Below are 24,445 nucleotides of genomic sequence, written 5' to 3' on the forward strand. Positions count from 1 at the left end.
AAAAGCATTACAAAGATAAAAAAATGAAAAACATTCCCACAGTTAAAAAAAAGGAAAATATAAAAGTTAATTGTAAAAAAAGTAAAAACATTTTCATTATGAAGAAAATCGTTTCACGAAAATAGTTTTCTCAGTTTCTATAATTATCTCAAAACAGCTAAACGTTTAATTTGCTCCGAGAACATTAACTTACAAATTTATGTGTGTGCATACAGGAAAGTCGATTTTCGAGAATTCACTTTAACCAAGAGAAAATGACTTTTCTCAAGTTCAACGTAGAATTTTCCATATATTAACTGTGGCAAAATGGAACAAACTAAACTTGAATTGAGAGTATATAAATCAATGAGTAATCTTGATGTTAATTAACACACACGGCTTTTACTGTAAAGTTAACAATATCAAATATTAACCTCTGAATGTGTAACGAAGTTGTTATATAAATTTTGAAATGAAAACTAAGTCATCCAATTGGAAGAAAAAAAACAGAATTATTCAGTCAAAAATAAAATAAAATCAAATAGAATATGTTTTTTACTTTGTTTTGTATTGACAGTATTTTTTTAAAAAACGAAAATTTTTTATCTCTTGTAAAGCTCAGTTTTAAAAATAAAAATTTCCATTTTTTTTACACATGTTTTTGAATTTTAGTTAGTATATCACACGTGTTAAAATATTCAACGAAAAGTGTATTCAAAAATATTCAAACAAATTCTATTGAAAAATTCCGTAGAAATTTCTATTTTTCCATGGACTATCAAATTTAAAAAAAAAAATTAAAATAAATTTTCATTGATTTTCCATAGAATTTCCATAGGCTTTCCATCAAATTTACATGGAATCTCCTTCAAAATTTTCTTATTGTTAGATTTTCCATAAAATTCCCATAAAATTTCCATATAGACTTTTTATAAAGTTTACATAGAATTTTCATTAAATTTCCATGGACTTTCCATCAATTTTCCCTGGGAAATTGAATTCAAATTTCCATTTTTTTTTATATCAATTTCCCAAAGGAATTCAATAAAATTTTAAATAGATTTTCCATCAATTTTCCCTGGAAAATTGAATATAAATTTCCATGGATTTTCTATCAATTTCCCAAAGGAATTCAATAAAATTTTAAATAGATTTTCCATCTTTTTTCCAAAGAAGTTTAATACAATTTTCATGGAATTTTCCATCAAGTATCCAAGAAAATTCCATGGAATTCCAATGGAAAGTCTATGTAAATTTGATGGCAATTCCATGGAAATTTGATGAAAATTTCTGTGAAATTTCTATGGAAATTCCTGAGACTACTTTTTGTGGAAATTTTTTACTTGAATAAAAAGTGGAAAAATTAATTAACAATTAAGCTACAGAGTAATTTTTAATTGAAGGACTAAATTTGGAGAGAGAAATGTTATTAAAGCAAATTCGCCGATTGAATACCATCCACTAAAATCGCTTTTCTTCGGGGGGTTAAAAGGCCACGTTCCAGTGGCTTAACCAGGGGCACCTATGTCACGCTCGACCCGTTAAATACTCCGACCACATGTTACACGACGAACTACTTCCTGGAAGATAATTATTTTAATTAACGATACTGCTCGACCCACTTTACCACTGCCTGCGCTCAGAGAGAGAGAGAGAGTGAGAGAGAGATTCATCCAATGAAAGAAGAGTATATCGCCAAGCAAAAAGACGTAGCAGTAGCAGCAAACGCTAATTAATTTTTCGCATCGAGGCTTCTAAAAAGAACACACACATATACACTAACAATCGTTATTTATTGAGGAAAAAAAATATTGACACGTCATTTCCACTTGTCAATATAATGAACGTTACGGAACTTTTATATATTCGGCTATACTCAAAAAAAAAATTTTTAATTACAAACAAAAAATAAATATAAAAAAAAAATATATAAATTTTACTACTTAACTTTCTATTGTACAAAATTTTATTTCTTCCGCGATTAAATTTGACACAAAACTAAAATGAGTATTTTAAAGTCAAGTGAAATAGATATTTTTAAAAATCCTAGTTCGTTTTTAGTACACATGAAGCGAATTTTATATACCGAAAATTTTCCAATGTAACTCCAGTGACTCGATTTCATATCCTGACCTGAATGAAATAAAGTTTTGTGCGGATTTAGAGCACACAGAGAGAACATTTTGGCAGAGTTACGAAAAATAGAAAGAAACTTTTTTTTTTTCATTTGCTAACTTTTTGGCAACGTTGGCCACATTGCCAGGACTAATCGTAAAAGAGCTTCGAAAATCTATAAACACAGTATCGAGTAAAAAAAATATATATATAGAACAAACACCATCTGAATATTTATATTCTAAAAAGCGTGTTATAAAAGCGAAAACTGACAATGACAAAAAAAAGCAAAAGAGAGATGATGAAAGTACCAATACTCAAGTTCGACAAATATTGAAGCTACTGTTGTCGAAAAATTCCTTTGAAAAGTCACTAAAACTATAGTTATATAGAAATGTCACAACACTGAGAGTATCAAATTGAAAGAGTTCATTTGAAATCTCTCCAAAAAATGACAGTTCGTTTTTTTTATATATTGTAAAAGATTTGTATGCAAAAAAAAAATTGCATATTCGGATATTTTTTTTTTTTTCCCTCCACCATTTTGAATAAAGAATCCTCTGGATAAAACATGTTGTCGATAAAACTACCTGTTAGAAAGGAATCGTTTTCTGCTGCTGAATCGACATCTGCCAAGAAACTGTCCACAACATAAATTTTCTTATTGATTTTTACATCAATATTATTTAAATATTTTCATGTTATATACTTTACTTTTAATGAATAAAAAAACTCAAGATCAAAAAATATATTTAAAAATCATGGAAAATTATTTCTATATAATTTTCAAAATTCAGTTTCATTTGTGTCATTAAAAAAAACTTGAGCTTTTGTGAAAGGGAAAAAAAGCGCACACGAGTTTCGTAATTACTTAGCTTTGCAAATGTGATTAGCATACAAAGATGTCATTTTACTTTCGCGTAATATTCCACATAAATTATAACAGCAGCTTGCTTACTATTTCCCTTTTTTTTCCAAATGTGAACCAAGGATCGAAAGATATATTTTCATCATTTATTTCCCTTTCTTTCATGAACAATATTTTCTAAAAAAGTATAAAAGAAAAACAGAGTCAAAGTGTGTAAGAAAAATTGTGAAATTAAAGTAGAACCCGGCTCATTAAATCCCAAAGGGGCAATTTTCACAAGCGTGAATTTTTTTTTTTTTTTCAAATCTTACATACACAAGGAAATCTAAAACCTTTCCTCCTCTTTCATTTTTAACCCTTCTATTCCAAGGGGACGGATAAGAAAAGTTTCCAGTTAAGTTTCTTCTAACTTCAAACTGCCTTATCAACTAAACTTTCAAGCAATTCGAACTTGAATTCATTTTAACAATCTTTAAACATTTTCAATTAATTTGTTAAATTAATTTGGCAAAAAAAAAAATATTGATAAAAATAAATTGATTTCCATAAACATAATATTCAACAAGATGGAATATCAGGTCGTTGTATATATTTAGAAGTTTAAAGGGTCTAAGAAGGTTTGAACAAGGCTACTTTAACTTTGAAAGCACGTTAAACTTTTATAACTTTTACGGCCGAGTTTTTTTTTCGCAACTTTCCGCACAAAATATATGTATCAGAAATGACACAGATGCAAAAAGTATACGGCCATTGTGTGGTGTAACTTGACAAAAGGCACCACCGTGTCCATATTCTGTCATGCTGTCCAATTTTTCATCGTACATAAACTTTGATCATATAAGAAGTTTACTTTTCACTTAGGGATAATAGAAAAAAAATTTTTTTATTTTTTACTATACACAAAAACAGAAAATCAACCTTTTGCCTCGCTATGAGGAGAGCTTATTTTTGAATTTTTAAAAATTAAACAAAGTTTATGATTAACGATTAAACGAAAAATTATAAAAAATATATTTACAATTTTCCATTGAAAAAATATTTCTTTAAAAATCGTTGCAAATTATAAGGTATTAAAAAAGTAGATTTTAATATCATGAGAGAAATATCTTCGAAAATTACTAGTTTCTGGAGAATTACCTAAATTCTAAATTGCAATATGTAACAAAATAAACGCATAAATATATATATATATTACACAAAAATAATTACTAAAGTCATTAAATGACGAAAACACTATTACCTAAATTGGTAATCAATTTTAGCAAATTGACCATAAAATGAGTAACTATGAAAATGATGATCTATTGAGAAAACGAATTTTATACACTGCGTGTGTGTATAATTACAGTTACATTTGATTTTATAGTATGAAATAGAGTGAAATTATGTTTTTGGTATATCCGATGACGTTCCAGTGTTGATTAACACAACGAATATATTCTAGGTTCATTTATAGACCTATTAATATGACAGTCACTGTAATAAGGTACATGAAATCGCGCTATTAGTTGACATGGTACGACTCTTGCATAGGTAGTTTGGTTACACCGAGTAGAGGCATTCCATGAATACATATGTAGTTATATGATGGTTCATAAATAACCGAAATGTATCCGCGAATCGTTGGCACCACAAACGCTCATAATAATTTAGTGTATATTCCAAATTTTTTTTTTTACCCCAATATAATCTGAACGTATTTATATCAAAATTAATTTAATTGCTTTTTTTCACACTATTTTTTTTTATTTATAATACATTTTTTTGGAATTTTTTAGTCAAACAACACGGGAGATATTATAAATAAAAGACAGGAAATCCTGTCTGGAATCATCAATTAAGTATCAATTGTTTCAATATAATACTAAATCAACACTCTATTTGCAATTCTGCTGGGGTTAAAATTATAAAATTCTCGACAGTGTAAATAGGTACTCGAGATGAATAAGCAATATTTAAAGTAAATATACAAAAAAAAAATTTTTCCTTCTTACCAAAGCACTTTTATTCAAATAATAAATTTGCAAAAACTAATTCTTAATATAAAATGATTATATTTGTTGGATGAAAAAAATTTTGTTTCGAAATTTGAAATTATTAATTTATTTGAACGTGGGCCGTCAACATATTATAGAGTATCTCTGTTTAAGGAGATAACGATTTTCTGTCGATGAATGGCAGTCCCTGTGCTAAGCGTATAAAGTGGAATATCGAACCATACATATCCATTAGGACCAAAGCGAGGCATTTTCCCTAATTAACCTAATAACGTATTGCCTAATTACTTTGTTCCTGTGCTACCTGAAACGGACGTGTCGAATTATAGAAGGCGGAACAAGATTACAGGTAGTAGATCACGTAAAATATTCGTTGAATCCAATTGCTAATTTCTCTAGTGAATTGTGTCATTAAGTACCATCCATTTCGCTAAACACCAAAATGCGTATTATTTTACAACACACATTACTATTCAAAATTTTTTAATTTTCAAAGAAAAAAAAATCAATTCTTTTTTCACTAATTAATTAATTACTTATAATAATTAATCAATTATAAAATAATTAAATTTTAATTATTATATTAATATATAAAATATTATATCAAATATTTTATCAAATATTAATAAAGCTCGACTTCTTTAATCTGCACTTAAAAAGATATTTTTTATTTAAAACCTATATAAAATATATAGTAGAAAACTCTTGAGGAAATGAAAATAGTCACAAATAGATATATATATATATATATAAACACGAGTGTTTTGAGAAAATTAAAAAAAATTATTATATGAAAAGAACAAAATGCACTTTGCTTCATTTCCGATTCACTTAGAAAAGCAATCTGCAGTTCTTCACCTAAATTTCCTCCTCTCTGGAGCCCATAGCATTTGGTTAACTCAACATCGTCGAGAAAACTAGGAAAATGCAGCGCTTTCAACTTTCCAGATTTGCCTTATTAAAGAAAAAGTTCATCAGTTAATTTTAATCCTAAGGCGCCTTTATTTCAGAAACCACATCCTGAACCCATTAGACTGATTGCATTATTATTATTAAATGAGGTTTTTTTTTTTAAAAAAAAGGATAGAAGATAAATATTATGTAATACGACCAACTAAAACATATCTTTCAGACAAGGACATTTTAATGTTCCGATATTGATTTAACATTTACGCCAATATAATATAAAAATTAAAATGTAACGCTTGAAAGATAAAAAAATTGTAAAACAGAAAAGTTAATTATAAATTATAAAAATATTTTCACGATAAATATTTTATTCCAAGATAAATTGAACGCTTTCTGATTATTCATTTGAAACACAATATATATATATACCTGTGAAACAATCAAAAGTTTAATTTAAAGTGAATACACCCTCAAGAAGTTGAGATACTGATAACTGAGGAAAGGGTTGATTCATTTTATTCAATTCCAAGTTTCAAGGAAATAAAACAAAAAAAAGAAAAGAAGAGGAAGATATTTCGGTGCAGAAGAAAAGCGCACTTCACTCCTGACTGGATTCCATACTATTAAAAAATTGAATTTTTTAATTAAAGAAGAAATCGAATTATTTTCTTTTTACAAAAATGATATCTTAATGAAATAATAATTAACAATTATTAACATTAATAGTGTAATTATTAATATATATTTTTCGTACTGAGTCGGAGTAAAGTGTTAAATATTATATTCATTTCCAACATGTGAATGTCAGAAATGAAATGTAACATGAATATTGAAATCTAATGATTTAGTCAAACTTTACAGATTGGAAACTATGCGTATGTAGGGGTTTGAGAACTTCCTTGAAGGCAAGGTACGTTTGTCGTTGCGGTATTGAATCTCTCCTCCCTCTCCCTCTCTCTCTCTCTCTCCCGTGAACTTTCCACGACCTAGTCTAGCTTTCTTCATCTAAGAGAGCATATAACAGGGATAGTTGGTAATCTGTAAAGTTGCAAGCTGAGCTCTACAGGCTCGCTGTAAATTTGCTTTCAACCTTCGACCACATCTGAAACAGTATCTTTTGGCCACAACATCTACTTGTATTGCCAACTTTGTATGGAAAAGTAGGCCAAATGTGAGTTTCGATAAAGTAATTACTCACACCAAAAAAATAAAAAAATTCGTGCAAAAGCACTCTGTCAAAAAAGTTTTTCATTTAAGAATTGCAAAATTGATAACCCACTCTCTTAAATGGAATTGCATTGTATTTGTATACATATATATATATTTTTTTTTGTTGAAAACAAAACAAAATACAATTAATAAAATTAGTTTTGAAAATTGTATAAAGAATTCTGCGATAATTAAAACGTCAAAAAAATCATCAATCAATTTAGCTGTTTTCAGAGGTTTATATATATATATATTTTTTTTTTAAAGATATTTTCGCCTCGAGTGCTTCTGGCTATTCTGAGAGGAATATTAGAAACTTCCACGCATGCAAGAGAAAAATATGAACTATATTTTGACCCAAAAAGGAGTCGATCGAGAATAAAAGGGGAAAAACTTTATAATAGCTAAGGAAAAAAAAAAGGAAGTAAAGTAAAACCATTATTTTTCTTTGACCAACAACTGATAAGCTTCTTCCAAAAACTATATTCTTAAATAATAAAGAAGAATAAACATATACTCTTTTGTTATAAAGAAAGAAAAAGCTTATATAATCTTTACCACTGACTGATATTATTGTTCGGAACTGTTTTTTTTTTTTTTATTGTATACCCATATACAATGTGCAAGTGGAAATAGATTAAATTCTCGGGAATAAACTTCGACACTATATAAACGAAAAGAAAAATTAAAAATATTTTTAAACAATATTAAAATGTTTTTAATTTTTCTTTCCATCTATGCTAAATTAAAAAATCAAAACAAAAACAAAATTGATAAAACAACCAGTTAATATTTGTCTTCTACATTTTCTATATGAATTTTGACATATTTTAATAGCAATATTTCCTATTCATTACACAGCCACACAAAAAAAAAAAAAGTTCTGATCTGGGGGTCTGACTATATATTTTCTATGTCTTTTGGGTCGCTGAATCCGAATCCGAGGCCTATTCAACCCCATCACATCATGTTTTTGAAAAAACCTCAAAAAACCAAAATGGCGGACACTTTTTTGGAAAATTTATCGGATTCGCTTGAAACTCGCTACTCGGGGGTTTTTGGGGTCGCTGATTACGAATTTAAAGTCAGTTTTCAAAAATTCAAAATGGCGGATCCAATATGGCGGACATTTTTTTGAAAAATTTGCCGGATTTGCTTGAAACTCGCTACTCGGGGGTTTTTGGGGTCTCTGATTACGAATTTGAAGTCAGTTTTCAAAAATTCAAAATGGCGGATCCAATATGGCGGATATTTGTTTGAAAAATGCTGGATTTGCTTGAAACTTGCTACTCGGGGGTTTTTGGGGGCGCTGATTACGAATTTGAAGTCAGTTTAAATTTATCATATCAGGATTCGGACATAATCTAAAAAAACCTACAATTTGTGCTATTAAACGCGCGTAATATCTTTAGTTTCAATGTTTATGTTATCACGTCTATTTTACTATATAATGTACCGTCGGCATTTGCGTTACCCAATGTACACCACGTGGAGGTGCCCTGGACGCAGGCACACGCAAGATACAAAGTAAATACGGGTGAATTAAAACACTCAAGTTTTTGATTTCTCAAAAGAACATCTTTATTCGATTCGCCATTTTAAATTTTGTAAATTGGACTTCAAATTCGTAATCAGCGACTTCAAAAACCCTCATGTAACGAGTTTCAAGCGAATCTAATAAAGTTGACAAAAAATCCTGCCATAATGGATCCGCCATTTTGAATTTTTGAAAACTGACTTCAAATTCGTAATCAGAGACCCCAAAAACCCCCGAGTAGCGAGTTTCAAGCAAATCCGGCAAATTTTTCAAAAAAATGTCCGCCATATTGGATCCGCCATTTTGAATTTTTGAAAACTGACTTCAAATTCGTAATCAGCGACCCCAAAAACCCCCGAGTAGCGAGTTTCAAGCGAATCCGATAAATTTTCCAAAAAAGTGTCCGCCATTTTGGTTTTTTGAGGTTTTTTCAAAAACCTGATGTGATGGGGTTGAATGGGCCTCGGATTCGGATTCAGCGACCCAAAAGACATAGAAAATATATAGTCAGACCCCCAGATCAGAACTTTTTTTTTTTTTTGTGTGGCTGTGTTATTGGACAATTTTGTTTGCTTACTAATTTTACTATAGAGGTAAAATTGTTGTAATCTTCCAATCCACTAGTAAATTAACAAACCTATTTCAATCAGAGTATGCATTACTTGATTAAAATTATACTGATAATTACAATTCGACCAGATATAACCTGTAATTATCAAATTAATTAATGTTATGCTGTGAAACAAACAATTCAGATAAGGAACATTGAAAATAACAACGTTAAATTAACAATTAACAAAATAATAAAAATAACAATAAAAATAATAATAATAGCTAATATTTACTTGTAAATATTGCATATTCAATTTGGAATATGTAATAGTATTAATGCAGTAAACATTTAATCTCCGAAATATAAACTGATCATCTCAATTCTCTCTCTAGTGCTGAGCAGAATTTAATACTCATATAGTGTGTGTACTTTGACCAGTAAATGGATATTAATGCACGAAGATCATGGACGACATGAAAATGTACGTGAAGCTTTATCGAGTATCATATATTTTGTGCGTGCGAGAAGGACGAAGACAATAAATGTAGGTATCAAACATATTGTTACCACCGAAAAGTCACTTTAGAGTATAATATAAGCATGTAGATGGCAGCTTCCTCAATATTGCAAAAGTTCAAATTTCAATACAAAACAATTTAATAATCTACTTCGGATATTATAATTTATAATAATTACAAAAATTTATACAATAAATAAACTAACTAGGGGGTAGATTATGTAATTTTACTTTCACATTCATTTCCACTTTCACCAATTTCAATTTTCACTTCCGCTTCCATTTTCACGTTTACTGATTCTAATTTTTAATTTCATTTCCACTTTCGACAATTTCTTATCAGTGGAAGTAGAAAATTAGAATCAGTAAATGTTTTGGAAAAACCAATTATTCAAAGGACAAAATCTCAAACAAAATAGCGATTTAATTTTTAAATTTAAAAAGCCTTCCAAATGTTTTCTCATAATACGCTTTAAATTCCAAAACAAATATTTTATTGACAATTTATAACACAGAAAATTAAAACGAACTTCAACACGAAAACCAAAAAAAAAGAATGAAAGTTTATTTCGTATGATATTGCAGCCACGTGTATTTTTATGGTCAACAGTAAATTAAAGTTGTCTAAACCCAAAAAAAAGTAGATTTACTCAACTACTAATTTTTAGTCACATTTTCCATTAAAATTTTAGTAAATAAAAATATTACTAAATGAAATAGTAAAATTCCCCCCCGCCCAAAAAAACCAAAACTTTAGTAAAAAAATATTACTAAATCAAATTTTAATATTTAATTAAAAATTAAAAAATCTAATTTTTTACTATAATTAAAATAGAGAGAGAAAAAATAATTTCGATCAGCAAAAAAAAATCCTGAGAAAAGACTTCAGTATTTCATTTATAAAATATATACAGTTGAGGTATAATATAATCAAGAAAAATTGTCAAAAATTTTTCTCGAGATAAAAATTCAGTAGCGTCGAAAAATGACTTTAAATATTTACTCTCGAGAGAGTGATGAGGAGTTCCAGTAAAAAAAAGGATAAACCTCAGCAGACGGAAAATGTCGTCTGGGGTGGTCCAGTCATGGTGCGGTCGAGAGTGTATAAAACATACATATATTTATGTATGTGTATTTTTGTACACGTATATATATACGGGGCAACCAACTGCCATATATATATATATATATATATATAAAGAACCTTCTCTCTCTTCTTTTACTTTACATTACACGATGGCTAATGTATTCTATTGAAAGCGGCGCACGGCAACTGAACCAACAACAATTGCCATGTTTTGAATAATGAAAATGACATCGCTGCAGTCATGGATTGCACGGAATATAAGCTCTCGCCTGTTTCAACAAGCCGGCGGCAAAAATTACACGTGTTACTTTCGCGCGGACAGCAAAACGTATCTTCTTTTGCCAGAAGCGTGTTTCGAATGATTTTTCACTCCTGATATAGTAGATAGTATATTTTTTAGAAATAGAACAAAAAAAAATCTTATGGAAAAATATTTTTTGATATAAAAGACTTACCAAAATATTGATTTATAGTTGGGGAAGAAAAAATTAATTTTATTAACAAAAACGAAATAATTTGAAAATTATAACCAAAAATATGGAAATAAAAAAATTTTCTACAACGCATTTATCGTGAAATAACAAATTTTTTTTTTTTTTTCACAAATAAAATGAACAAACAATCGGAAAGTCATGATTTTAATATTATCTCCATAATCCCTCTTTTGTTTCACACACACACACATAAAGGCGATTTTTCACGTGACCCTCTTTTCAACAAAATTGAATTTATACTATTTTTTATTTGTTTTTCATATTAAAAAAAAAAAAAATATTCCAAATTTTGTAAATATCGAAAGAATTATTTCGAAAATAAATTTTATTATATTTTACAATAGGAATTAAAATTTCCTAAAAACTAATTTTTTCTTTTTATCAAAATAGAAAGAAATTCAAAAACGAGATAGAGAAAAAAATTCAACTTTTAGTCAAAATATATATATTTAAAGGCAAGAAACCATAAAAATATGGGGCTTTTTGGGAGTATATACAATATATATATATATATGCGTGGGTGTCTGAAGAGAGAGAATGGGATGGAAGTGATACGAATAGAAGCGAATCAATATGCCCGAGTATCGTCATAATTGAATGGCCTTCGATTTGACATATATATATATATATGTATGTATAACATGGGAAAAACGGGACATTGCCACTTGTCTGGAAAAAGTATGTGTCTTCAAAGTTGATTGCTCATCACAAACAACGCCATTGACTCGACCAGTTGAACAATGCAAGTTCACATAATACCAAACAAAATAAATTAAAACTTTCAAATATATATACATTCACTAACACTTAAACAAAATTCTATCATTTTTTTTTTTACACTTGAAAACAACTTCAGATGCTTCCGATACAAAAAAATAAAAAATAATGGACCAAGAAAATGTTATATGCAAAATCCTTTCCTGAAAATTGGGGGTAAAAGTCTGACAAATATAAATTTGGTAAAATTCGTAATTCGTAATAATTTTTGGAATATAAAAATTCGTTTCTGGTTGAATGGAAAACTAAGTTTTGTATTAGCAGTAAAATTTTAAAGTAAGGCTTAATAGTTTGCCCCTTTTATGTGGTCAGCGACGCGTTCCTTGTTACACAGTTCGAACGGGCTGCAGGATTTCACGAAAATGTATTGCATCGAATGAACAAAGGAAATTTCGTAGCAGTCGTGTGTGCGGCCTGTGGGTATATATATATATATATGTTGGTATGCTCGGAAATAATTAGAGTTGCATAGAAAACGGTCAACGGAAGATAATAAAGGTAAAAGCTTAAACAATGACCTCGTTCCACTTTATCTGATGGTGTCAGGTCAATATTTTACAAATTATTTCACCAAAAAAACAATTATATATATATACTTCACGATAATATTTGACATAAAATAATCATAAAGTCTTTTTTAATAATTTTCAAAATTAAAATCATTTCCTATATCTAGAGAACATTAATAATGTTACTGAAATTCGACTCATGTTTATTGAATCATAAACAATTGCAGCTCAAGCTAGAAATTTTGATATATGGGACATTTCATGGGTAACGGACAACACAAATCGTGTGTATGAAATATTTCAATTTCTGACCTATTTCATTTAAAATTCTATCTTAGAGGATATTAAAATCTAGATGTTATTCTTTTCACCCATAAAATATAAACAGAAAATTCAAGTCTCAAAATCTTTCATTTTAATATTTTTCCCCGAAAGTTAAAAAATGGAAAAAAAATAGGAATTAATACAGAATAATCCATTCTACATTTATGAATTGCATTGTTCACTGAATGAACACTAAATATAATTTTATATATAGCCTGGAGGTTTTCCTATCACGTTATATATGACATGAGAAAGGAAAGTAATCTAATAATTTTGGTAATCGATTTTCCGATTATTATATGAAATATATAAATATAGGATAAATCCAAAAGTTATTTTCTTTTACCAAATAAATAAATATTTATCATAATTTGTAAAAAAAAAAAAAAAAAAAAAAAATTATGATCGCGATACCAAGTTTTGTGTTTTTGAAAAAAGTTTTATAACATCAAAAACCGATTGAGTATTTGATCACAATAAAAGTTGACATTTATTTTCTCTCTCTTGTACACATTCAAGAACCCGAAAGTCGACAGTTCGAATGAACAACAAACAAATTGAACAAAAGAGATCCTTAAAGTGACAAACTGACTATACAAAGGACTTGCAAAAGGAAGTCGGTCAACTATAATATAACACGCAGAAAGAGAGTGGGGTAGAGCTAGAACATTGGAGAAGATGAAAAAAGAACTAAGCAAATAAGATTCAATTCAAAAACTTTATGGGACTCCTATTTTAGATCGTATCATATAATCTTTGAAAAAAGGAGGAAAAAATGACCCAAGAAACACTATTCTTTCTCAATCCATTCATCTATTCAACTCTTTAAAGCCAAGCACGTAACCCACATACAATTTGTAAAGATTTTTTACTCCAGCTTCCGTCTCCTTTATATTTTTCAGATAAAAGATATATATTTATTATTTGATTTAATGATAAATGATAATTTTAATACATCTACGAAATATTGAAAAATAATATTATTCAAGTGAACACTTTTTTTCTGAATGACATTGATAAATAATAAACTCTACATAAGAAAAATAAAATTAAAGGACGATTCTCCAAAAAAGGACATGAAAAATTGTAGAAAATATTTTTTATAGAAATTTCAATTTTTTCCATATAAAGATATGATAATAAATAATTATCATTTTGAAATAAAATTTGTCCTATATATATATAAATTATTTCATTTCAAATACTTTGCACACATGGTCCAATAAAACGATACGATGGTAATTTGATTCGTAGGTTAACGACTTGGCAACTGTCAGGGGATTCTCAAAATAGAAGGCTGAAGGCAAAATTATTCAGTAAATGTAGTAGCCCAATAAAACTTTCAGTGGTTATAAAGTAACGACATTGTATAAACTGCATGGCCACAAAATTTGTTTCAAAATCGTAAAGCATTATACACGTTCGCTTATATTGTTGTGTGTTCAACATACTATTAAAAAAGTTCTTTTTAAATTATTATTTCTTTTATGAGAATTTTCTTTTTTTTTTCAAGTTCAAAATAAATGGTTCGTGAAAAATCATAAAAATATTATTATTCAAACTTTATTTCCACTAACATTTTTATTTTTAAAACAAAATTTTTGTTTAAAAAAAAAATTTTTTTGCACTCTTATTTTTTTAATTTCTTAATTATTTTTTGACTCGCATTTTTTTTAAATTGAAAAACAAATGAGTTGCGGACAATAAGATTGTGATAATTTTTTTTAATTTAATTATTTTTTATTCCATATTGAATGAAACGAAAATATTGTCGCCATTCCTTTTGAAAATCCCTTATCACTTTTCTTTTTTTTTTAAAATTGATTTTTTATCGGAATTTTTCGACTCGCTGTCTTTTTTTGGTTTGAAAAAGGAATGAGTTGCGGGCAATAAGGACAACTGATAAATAAGATCGTGATAAGTTGGAGAAAAATGCGTGAAATGGATCGAGACTTATATGCGACCCAAGGGCGCAATGATCCATAAATCAGTTTGCGCCCTTGATGAATAGTATAGTTGGTTTTCCCTTGTACCTATATACTTTTTTTTTTCAAGGACTGTGATCGTCAAATCTGTATTCGCCAGCTCTGGGTTTTTACATTATTCACTTCTTGTATATATAAGGGTGACAAGAGAACGAGAATCATTTTAATGTGGAGAGGAAATATATATATATATACGTATATACACACAACGAACTTGTAACATAATAATGGTTCAAATGATAAATATGTTCTCAAATAAGCAATAAGAAAAAGAAATAATATAATACAAGAAAACTAGGAACGAATCTCGAAAGTAAAATAATCATATTTCCCCAAAGTATTATTACTAAAAAAAAATTAACTTGTAATTGTATTTAGATTTTATTAAGGATAACCATTTTATTAGAAACCAAGTGCTTCTTCAAATAGCTTCATCTCATAAAATATACAACCCCTGTATACTAATAAAATGTTGGATCACACTTCCCTATTCTTTTTTTTTTAACAATAAAATACATTTGGAAGTATGTTTTTTTATGATAAAAAATGGAAATCAAGACTATCAACAGTATACAAAATACCCTTTTCAATTTACACAGAAATTTACATAAAATATCATTTACATTCTAATAACGTATCGAACATATGTATGCGAGGAAGCGTAAAACATTCGAAATTGTTAATTGAATGGACATCTTTCTCTTCATGAAATAACGTTAATTAATTTGTTTATTCATTCGATTGACATCATCAACAATTTAACAAAAATAATTTAAAAAATGAAAATATTTCTATATTTTACGTTTAATTAAAAAAAAGGAACAATTTTTTAATTAAAAAGATATAAATAAAATAATTTAAATTCTATATGGAATTTAAATAACGAAAATAAATTGTTACTTTATTTTTTTTAAATATTTAACTATTTAATGGAAAAATTCCAGAAATAACAGAATGTTGGAGAGTAAAGAAAGATGATAAAGATATGACAAGAGAGAGAGAGAGAGAGAGAGAGAGAGAGAGAGAGAGAGAGAGAGAGAAGATTGTGTGGAATGAAAAAATGTAATGCCATATTTTTTAAAACTAAACAGTTAGCCAGGCCAACAGTTTTTTTTAACCCCCCCACATTGCTTTACCCGCGGATATATTATGCAGCTGCAACGCACTCCACTATACTGGTCAAGCTTATAATTTTTTACAACAGTAAAAAAAAACACAAAAAATATTTACACACGATTTTCACGTAAATGTTTTTTTTTTAAAGAAAAAAAAGTAAATTATTCACGTAGGTGAAATATAAAAAAAATTACCTAAGTGAATTTTTTTTAAATTTAATAAACGGTTACTATATTAATAAACGGTTATTATATTTATTTGTATCAAATAAATTTTTACTTGGATCAAATATATAGTTGGTCCAAATATATTTAAACCAATAAAATTTAATTTACTCAAAAATTAATTGGTTAAATGAAATATTTATTTTGATAGTTTTTTTTTTTACTTTTTTTTTCATTAAATAATTAAGTGGTTTTTATTATTGTGAAAGGTTATTCGATTTTTGATTTTAACGAAAGTAAAAAGAAAAGTTATTGCCACATCCAAATATTCACACATCAGCATCAATATCACAAAGTTCAAACTTATCACCGTTGGTGATTCGTGAGTTCAGATTTATGTTGGTTACGTGTTATATATTTGAATCTATCTATGGAAAATTCTTTACAAAAGCGTATGTTTCATGTAGGGCACGTATAAAATAGAGGGAAATACTTGGTCAGTTTGGCCATTTCGTGTACCCCAAAGGATTTCAGACCGTAAATGTCTCTTCGTGAGTCGCAATACAGTATAGTGCTGCATTGTTCCGACATGCATAATAAAATAGAAAATACGTTAAAGAATGATGAGTGTAAAGAAGAATTTGTTGCAGTTGCTCATTTTGGGTAAATTTTTTTTAGACATACTTTTTTTTTTTAGAAATTATTAACAAAAATATGTTTCTAAACTAAATATTCTACAGAAACGAATAATTATTAAATATTTGAAGAAATATTTAAAAAATCTAATTCGAAAAAACTTTCTATAACCTTTTTTTATAAATATTCTTTCTCTTGATAAATTCAAATTCTATATATAACTTTCAATTAACTTGTTTTCACTTTATAAAAATAATTCATAAAAAATATATAAAGAAACTGTTAAAAATTGATTATTTGCTATAAAAATTTCATAAAAGCAAAAACTATATCAAATATCTTAAATTTTTACCATTTTTCAATATTTTTACACAATGTCAACTTAAATTCTTTTTTTTTTTTTTTTATCCCCCTTGATAAGAAAGGATGTTCTGCAAAACACACAAAATTCTCTCTAAAAACGATCACTATTATACTTGACACTTATACGAAAACATGCACACATCCAGTTTCTACCGGAAATAGCCCGTAAAATTTTTTTAATACACGTACAAATAATGCGTTTATCGAATTTTATGTGAGTTTTATATATATGTATAGTGCATATAAAAAAAAAAATGATAAGAGACTAGAGATTTGTTGGGTGAAGCAAAAAAGGAAAATTTTTGAGTTTATGACAAGTTGATCGCGGATAGGAAAAGATCGTAAAAATCCAAGACGATATTTATTATGAAAAATGAAGTCTGATGGGTTCCATCATGTTTCACTTCAAATTATCATGTGTCGAAAAGACAATGGAGGAAATTTTCCCCGGGAAAAATAGATTTTCAATATACAAGCATTATATTACAATTTTTAGTAAAATTTACAATTTCAAAAATATTTAAAATCAATAATAATAAATATAGTGAAAAAAAATAATAAAATTTAATTGAATTGTTTTTTAATCAATTTGAAAAAAAAATTATAAATAAAATAAATAGATAAAAAGAAATTGTTCAATGCAATATGTATTTAGATCACATATCCGCAAATGAAAAATAAAACAAACTATTTGAAATCAATATACACGTTTAAATAAATAAATAAATAAAATGATAGAAATATAAATAAAAATGCTTCTAGATATGCCGCAAGTAATGAACATTCAAATTAAAAATTGTTTTTAAATTATTTTTTTTATTTTTATATATATATCTTAATTATTCGAAAATATAAAAACGTTGATGAAGCAACGATTGCAAAAAAAAAAAAAAAAAATTTCATCTAGAAAATATTAAAATTTATTGTCTACCAAAAATTATTTTAGACAAAAAATTATAATAATTTGTATAGAAAACTAAATTTTTGATTATAAACTTCATCTGTCTATAATAAAATTTTATATGGATGATTTATTGCAATGAATTGTTCATAATGCTCGTAATATGTATGGAGAGGAATCAGTGATTTCAAGATAAGAGAAGAGCATTTTGCATAGAATTGCAGATTACTATCCTCAACGGAAATAACAAACATAATTCTATAATGAAACTTGTTCCTATGATGATAATATATAAATATCAACAATCCTGATACTCAAGATTATTGAAAATACAATTAGTTCAACATTTCTCAAATAATCTGAGATTATAATAATAAAAAGAAATTTTTTAAAGATAAAAAAATTATAAATTACAAAAAAAAATATTCCTTTTAAAAATCGTCGATTATAAATGTGAACTTTAGCATCGTAAATTTTTGCAAGCAAAAAAACTAAACTTATTGGATGTAATAAAATTTAATGAAAATTTATTATTTGTATATCGACATTAAAATAAGAAATTAACGACTAAAAATGAACCTAAATTATAACTTTTTAAAGAGTAGAGAACAGAGTAAACCCGGCTTATAAAGTTGAACAGATTATTTACGATTGCGCAGATGCTTTAAGCCACTTTAAATCTCCCTTATTGTTTAATTCACTCTCTTAAGTTTAATATCTACTCAGGCCATGAGTTTCAAAATATTCATTAACATTCAAGCTTAACACTCAATTTTCTATTTTTTTTTTATAGACATTTTTTCATAATAAATTAAAAAAATTTTAATTAATATACATTTTTTTTACAATTAAAAAAAATCATTATCATATTTTTTTTAATGATAATAAAAAAGCAATTATTTTTCACTTTAGCGATGATGATGATGATGATAATTATTATTGTTATTAATTAGAGGCAATAAATGTGAATCTTGAATTGGTTAAGTAATTTTTTATCAAATAATGTCCATTTATAAATGCGAATGATTTTAATTATTTCACTGTTGCTGCAATCGTATTTCAACAATTCAAACTGATTATATATAGAATTATAAACCTATATTTTGAAGAATAACAACAACAACACAATTGTCAAGTGTAAATTTGTTTCAATCAAAATTAAACTCATTCGTTTTGGTGTCAGGCAAAGCATTCATTTTAAATTAGTTGAATGTGAACAAAAAGCCGAACTGAAAATCATTATACCGTTCATTTATTGCTCTCAAAGAGCTTAAAAGTTTGTGAATAAACATTTTTTTTTTTCACGCACATTCATAAAGGGGATGGTTAGAAAATTCATATAAGCTAAAATAATGAAAAAGCAACTCTAAATATTTGAATTTTCAATTAATTATGGAAAAAAAAATAAAACAAACGAAAAATCTAGCAAGTATAGCTATGACTTCATTAGCTTGGGAAAAAACTCTAATCAGTTGTTTTCTGTTCCTTCTTGAAAAAGGGGAAGATTTTTTTTTTTTTGTACACGTTTGAGAATAAGAAAAGAAGAGAATTGCACGTAATTTTCTCTTAATACTTGAATTGAATTGAAAGGAAGGTTTTAAGTTGAAATAACCCTTAAAGGGAATGTTTCTGAAAATATAAGATTTCAGTTGGAACGTTTCTGGTAATGTTACGCGTTCATACAATCGGGACCATTAACGAGAAAAGCATTTCAGAAACACTCGAGAAAGAAAAGTCATTTACAATAGTAAATATGTTTCTAAGAAGAAATCAATTTTTCTTAATTACATTCCGTCGAAAAAATCAAAAACACCATTTGTTTCACTTAAGCACAATAAAAATGAGTTTTTTTTAAAAAGATAATTAAGGAAAATGTACAATAATCTTTTTCACTAAAAGTAATTATTACAAAAAACTATAATGTATTATTATTTTAAAACAATTTCTGTTAAAAGTAAACCAGAAATATAAATTTAAAATGCTTTCCAATATTTGATGATAAACCTGATGTAAAATTAACCGATTAAAAATGCTATCTATAATATGAAATCATTTTCATATAATATGTGAGTGTATTTTTGGAAGCTAAATGAAAATTTAATGATACATATCAATAATCATATATTCTATGAATTTAAATTGAAAAATTGTAAATTGCAAACCTCATTATTTACAACTGTTGGGAGAAAAATAATATCTCATACAGAAGCTGCTAAAAAACCACCCACTAAAATGCATTTTGTAATAAATGTTCCATTTTATTACCAATAAAATCGAGTAACATTAATTTTTTATAAACCAATATCATGTTAATTAAAACGAGACATTTTTTTTTTTATTTTTTTTTTTTTTTATTAAAACTTCAGATATCATTTATTTTTCGATAAAAGCGAATAATAATAATTTACTAAAATTCTCTCTCTATATAAAATATTAAAGAGAAAAATTATATTTTATATTTAAATACATTTTCAGGTAAAAAATAATTGTTTAAATTTTAACGAAAAAAAAATATCAACCTAGACAAAATCGATTTTGCTCAATCGAACAGTCTTTCAAATTAATGAAGTGAATTCCCTTTACCCAAAAAATGAAAAAAAGAAAGAAAACTTTGAACTCTATTTGATGGGTTTAGATATTATATAGGAACTAATTAGAATATTGGAAATTTGAGACTAATAATCAGAAATATGATACCTTCTCTATCAAAGTTAATTAATAATGGAGTGACATTAAAAACTGAAAAAAAAGATAAAAAGTTTTTTGAAGCATACATCATTAAAAAAATATATACTTCATTTCAATCAATTCGTTATAATGATTGTTATTCTGAACAACAAAACTTTTCAATGAACAAAAAAGAAGTCCAATTAAATTCAACCAATCTCTAATCAAACACAAAAAAAAATCATGTTGACCATGAGATACTGATTCAAACAAGATTTTTAGTTAATTAAAAGTTCATTTTAGTCTGTTATACATCACTCTGTAAATATTTTCTATAGGCAAATAGTAGCTTCACAATTATTATGATGAAATTGAATATTTCCCTCACTTTCCAAAAATCACAGCTTGCAATATAAAAATAAATTGTATTTTGTTTTTTTTTCAAATAAATATCTACTAAAAAATTATTTTTCCTCTGCTTTTGATTATAATTCAAAAAATTTGATATCAAACAAACTATTTCATTGTTAATGGCAAAAATATTTGTTAATAACAAAAATATTTATCATTGACAAAAATAAAATAAAATCTGTGAACGATCATTTGAAATTGTTTGGAATTTTTTTTATAAATTAATTTTTTAATTCTGAATAATTTCTGTATTCGAAACAAATAATTTATTTAAATCAAATAAAAATGATTTAATACAGATAAATATTTATTTAAAGAAATAATATTTTTATTGTAATTGAATAAACTGTATTTGAAATAATAATATTCGTATTTGAAGACAAATGGCAAAAATTATTAAAAATAAAAATATGATCTTCAAACAAACAAATTTACTATATTGCGCAAAAGTTGGGTAAAATTTACCTAATTCATAGCAAAAAATCAAGTCAATATAATTCAAATGAGTTGAATTTTTTACCTATTCAAATTCAGAGAGAGTAAATTTATCTTAAAATAAGATTTCCTTTTTTTTACTCTAATATGAAAATCATTTGCATAACTTATTCAAGCACTCTATGCAAATTTTATTAATTTATCATATCTTTTTTCATTCATTTAATTTTAATAAATCTCCTGTTTGCATTAAATAATTTTTCGATAAAACATATATTATTTCTAATCACTAATTTTTCTAACAAAAAAATCACTTCTATTTTCAAAGGAAAAATAATACAATTAGAATATGAAAAAAAGAGACACCAAAAAATATCCTACCTGATGAGAGTGAAAATCACCATTAGGAAACCTAAATCGAAATGGACTGTGTACAGGACAATTCAACCGATACGGACTTTCAGCAGGCATTCTGGGTGCTTGATGTGAATGTGGGGCAAAGATGACAGAATCCATGGGCAGAGGCCTTCCAGGAGCGTGATCCAACGATCTACATGAATAATTTATAGCCCTAACTCCATGATCAAGTGATCGACACATGGGAGGCTCACAATGTTGTGGTCTTCCTGGATAAGTCTCATGTCCCCTGTGTTCAATCAATCTTGGCACATGTTCAACAGAATGACAACCATGATCATATCCACGATTCAAATAATGTTCATGCATATGACCCGCGTGGTCCATTAGCCGGCAAGGATGTTCCATAGCACGGATTTGATAATGATCAAGATTTCTCATGCTCGCCGACGAGCTTGGCGGATCCATTGATCTTGGATGATCCATTGTTGGTCGTATATGCTCTATAGATCGAATCGATTCAATTGATCTTGATTGACGATGTTCCATATTGGGTCGCATCATATCCATCGAATGAATTGATTCAGCGTTCTGCTGTCGATTCATTGAATCTGTCGAACGCATTGATTCCATGGAGCGCATTGTTTCCGTGGATCGCATGCTGTGCTCAATTGGCCGCATGGGTGATGGATCAGTGGATCGGCACGAACGCTCCCAACATCTCGATGGAGGAGGTGCGCCACCTCCGATGTGACCTTGAGAATTCCAACCATACGGATCCATTTGAACATCCGTTTATTCTCCTCTTCAATCACTTATATCACATGGCCCTGTCCGGTGCCATTATCACTATTCGATTCACTACACACACATACACGACTACATTACACTCAAAACACTTTGAAATTATTTTGAAAAATTATCTTTCGCTAAGAAATCCTTTCAAATAGTCCACAATTGATTCATTTAATTAAATTAAAGAAATTTTTTTTCTAGTAATATTTTTAACAATGTTTGATGAAAACTCGTGGGATTGAGATTGATGAGGAACGATATGTGGACAACGCATCGCGATGCCGCGCTCTCAAACACTGAGAGCCTCGCGGCCTCGGCTGACGCGCATTTCCTCCACGCAAACCAGCCGACCAACCAAACCCCTACCTAACCTTCTAAAACCACCTCCACACGACTGGAGTTTCATCCCTCTGGAACCGCAACGTTCGCCCACTACCGTCGCCACCATCCACCATGTCTCTATCGTTTTCATCCCCCTTTTTGAAGGTTCACCCTCTCTCACCCTATATCTTTCAGCTCCTTCTACTACCACTACTATATATAAATATATATATACACTCATCTCTCCCAAGAAGTTCCTCTACCTATATACCACTTGATCTGCAGTGTCACTTATCTTTCTGATCTGGCAATCATTTCGTATCGCATTTCCAATGTGATGCAACCGATTGTCATCAAAATCTTTTGCAAAAATAAATAAAGAGCGCGGAATAAAATTTCATATAAACCAGAGATGATATTTTATTTATAATAAAAATAATATTCATGAAGATAATATTTTTTTTCCTATTGCCAAGTCTCATTTCATATTTTCCAATTTTGAAAAATTTATTGTAAAATGAATATAGTACTGAGAGAACAGTAAAAGATGAATACTATACCCAAGCAGCACGGTATACTCTCTAAATTTGAATTAGCTAAAATTTCACTGTTTGAATCAGTGAATAAAGTTTTCACTGCAAATCAGCGGATACAGCTAATAAAATAGCGAAACACGAATCGGCAAACGTCGGTCATTTTCGTCGGAACATAAATTTATTTTTAAAATGGAGTATTCCGCTGATTGATATCGTTGTTAGTCGCTGATTCGCAGCTGCATACTTATAGCTTTTTCAATCAGCGACTATTCGCTGCCAATCAGCGGATTTTAGCTGATTCAAATTTAGAGAGTATTCCCTGAATATCCGTTGAATACCACAGTGGAATATTCTCATGATCTTCTAGGAAAATCAAAATGTCCACATCATGGGAATATTCCATAGTGACATTCAGGGTATATTCCAGTGACATTGAGGGAATATTCCTCGGTATGACATTCATGAAATATTCCAGTGACATTAAGGGGATATTCAGATGATATTGTGGAAATATTCCAGTGATATTGAGAGAATATTCCACGGTTACAATGAATTTTTTTTTTTGAAATGTGTTTTTAATCTTCCTGCTTATTCAAATAACAATTTATAATACATTTCTATTATTTCAACACTTAAAAAAAAAATTCAATATAACCGTAGAATATTCCCTCAATATCACTGGAATATTCCTTTAATATTACCCTCAATGTCACTGGAATATACCCTGAATGTCACTGTGGAAAATTCCCATGATGCGGACATTTTGATTTTCCTGGAAGATCATGGGAATATTCCACGGTGGTATTCAAGGGATATTCAGGGGATATACCGTGCTGCTTGGGTAATCACAAGGAGGAAGAAGTTACTATTATTGGAAAATTGG

The 24,445-nt window shown here is 28.0% G+C and overlaps 1 protein-coding gene across 8 annotated transcripts in view; it reads right to left on the reverse strand.

Annotated features, from left to right (window-relative positions):
- The window catches only part of LOC127289598 (peripheral plasma membrane protein CASK), a 157,320-nt gene that overhangs the window by 80,629 nt on the left and 52,246 nt on the right, over positions 1-24,445 (reverse strand). The window contains exon 1 of one of the 8 annotated variants that reach the window (XM_051317619.1): positions 21,935-23,017. The exons of the other annotated variants lie outside the window; for them this stretch is intronic. Within the exon in view, the coding sequence (XP_051173576.1) occupies positions 21,935-22,693 (759 nt within the window). The 5' untranslated portion in view covers positions 22,694-23,017. Of the gene's footprint in view, positions 1-21,934; positions 23,018-24,445 lie in introns of those variants that run through there. 8 annotated transcript variants of the gene reach the window in all.

This window comes from Leptopilina boulardi, unplaced genomic scaffold (assembly GCF_019393585.1).
Source record: "Leptopilina boulardi isolate dan_hultmark-lab unplaced genomic scaffold, ZJU_Lbou_2.1 LbouV2_48, whole genome shotgun sequence".
In the NCBI taxonomy this organism is placed as follows: domain Eukaryota; kingdom Metazoa; phylum Arthropoda; class Insecta; order Hymenoptera; family Figitidae; genus Leptopilina; species Leptopilina boulardi.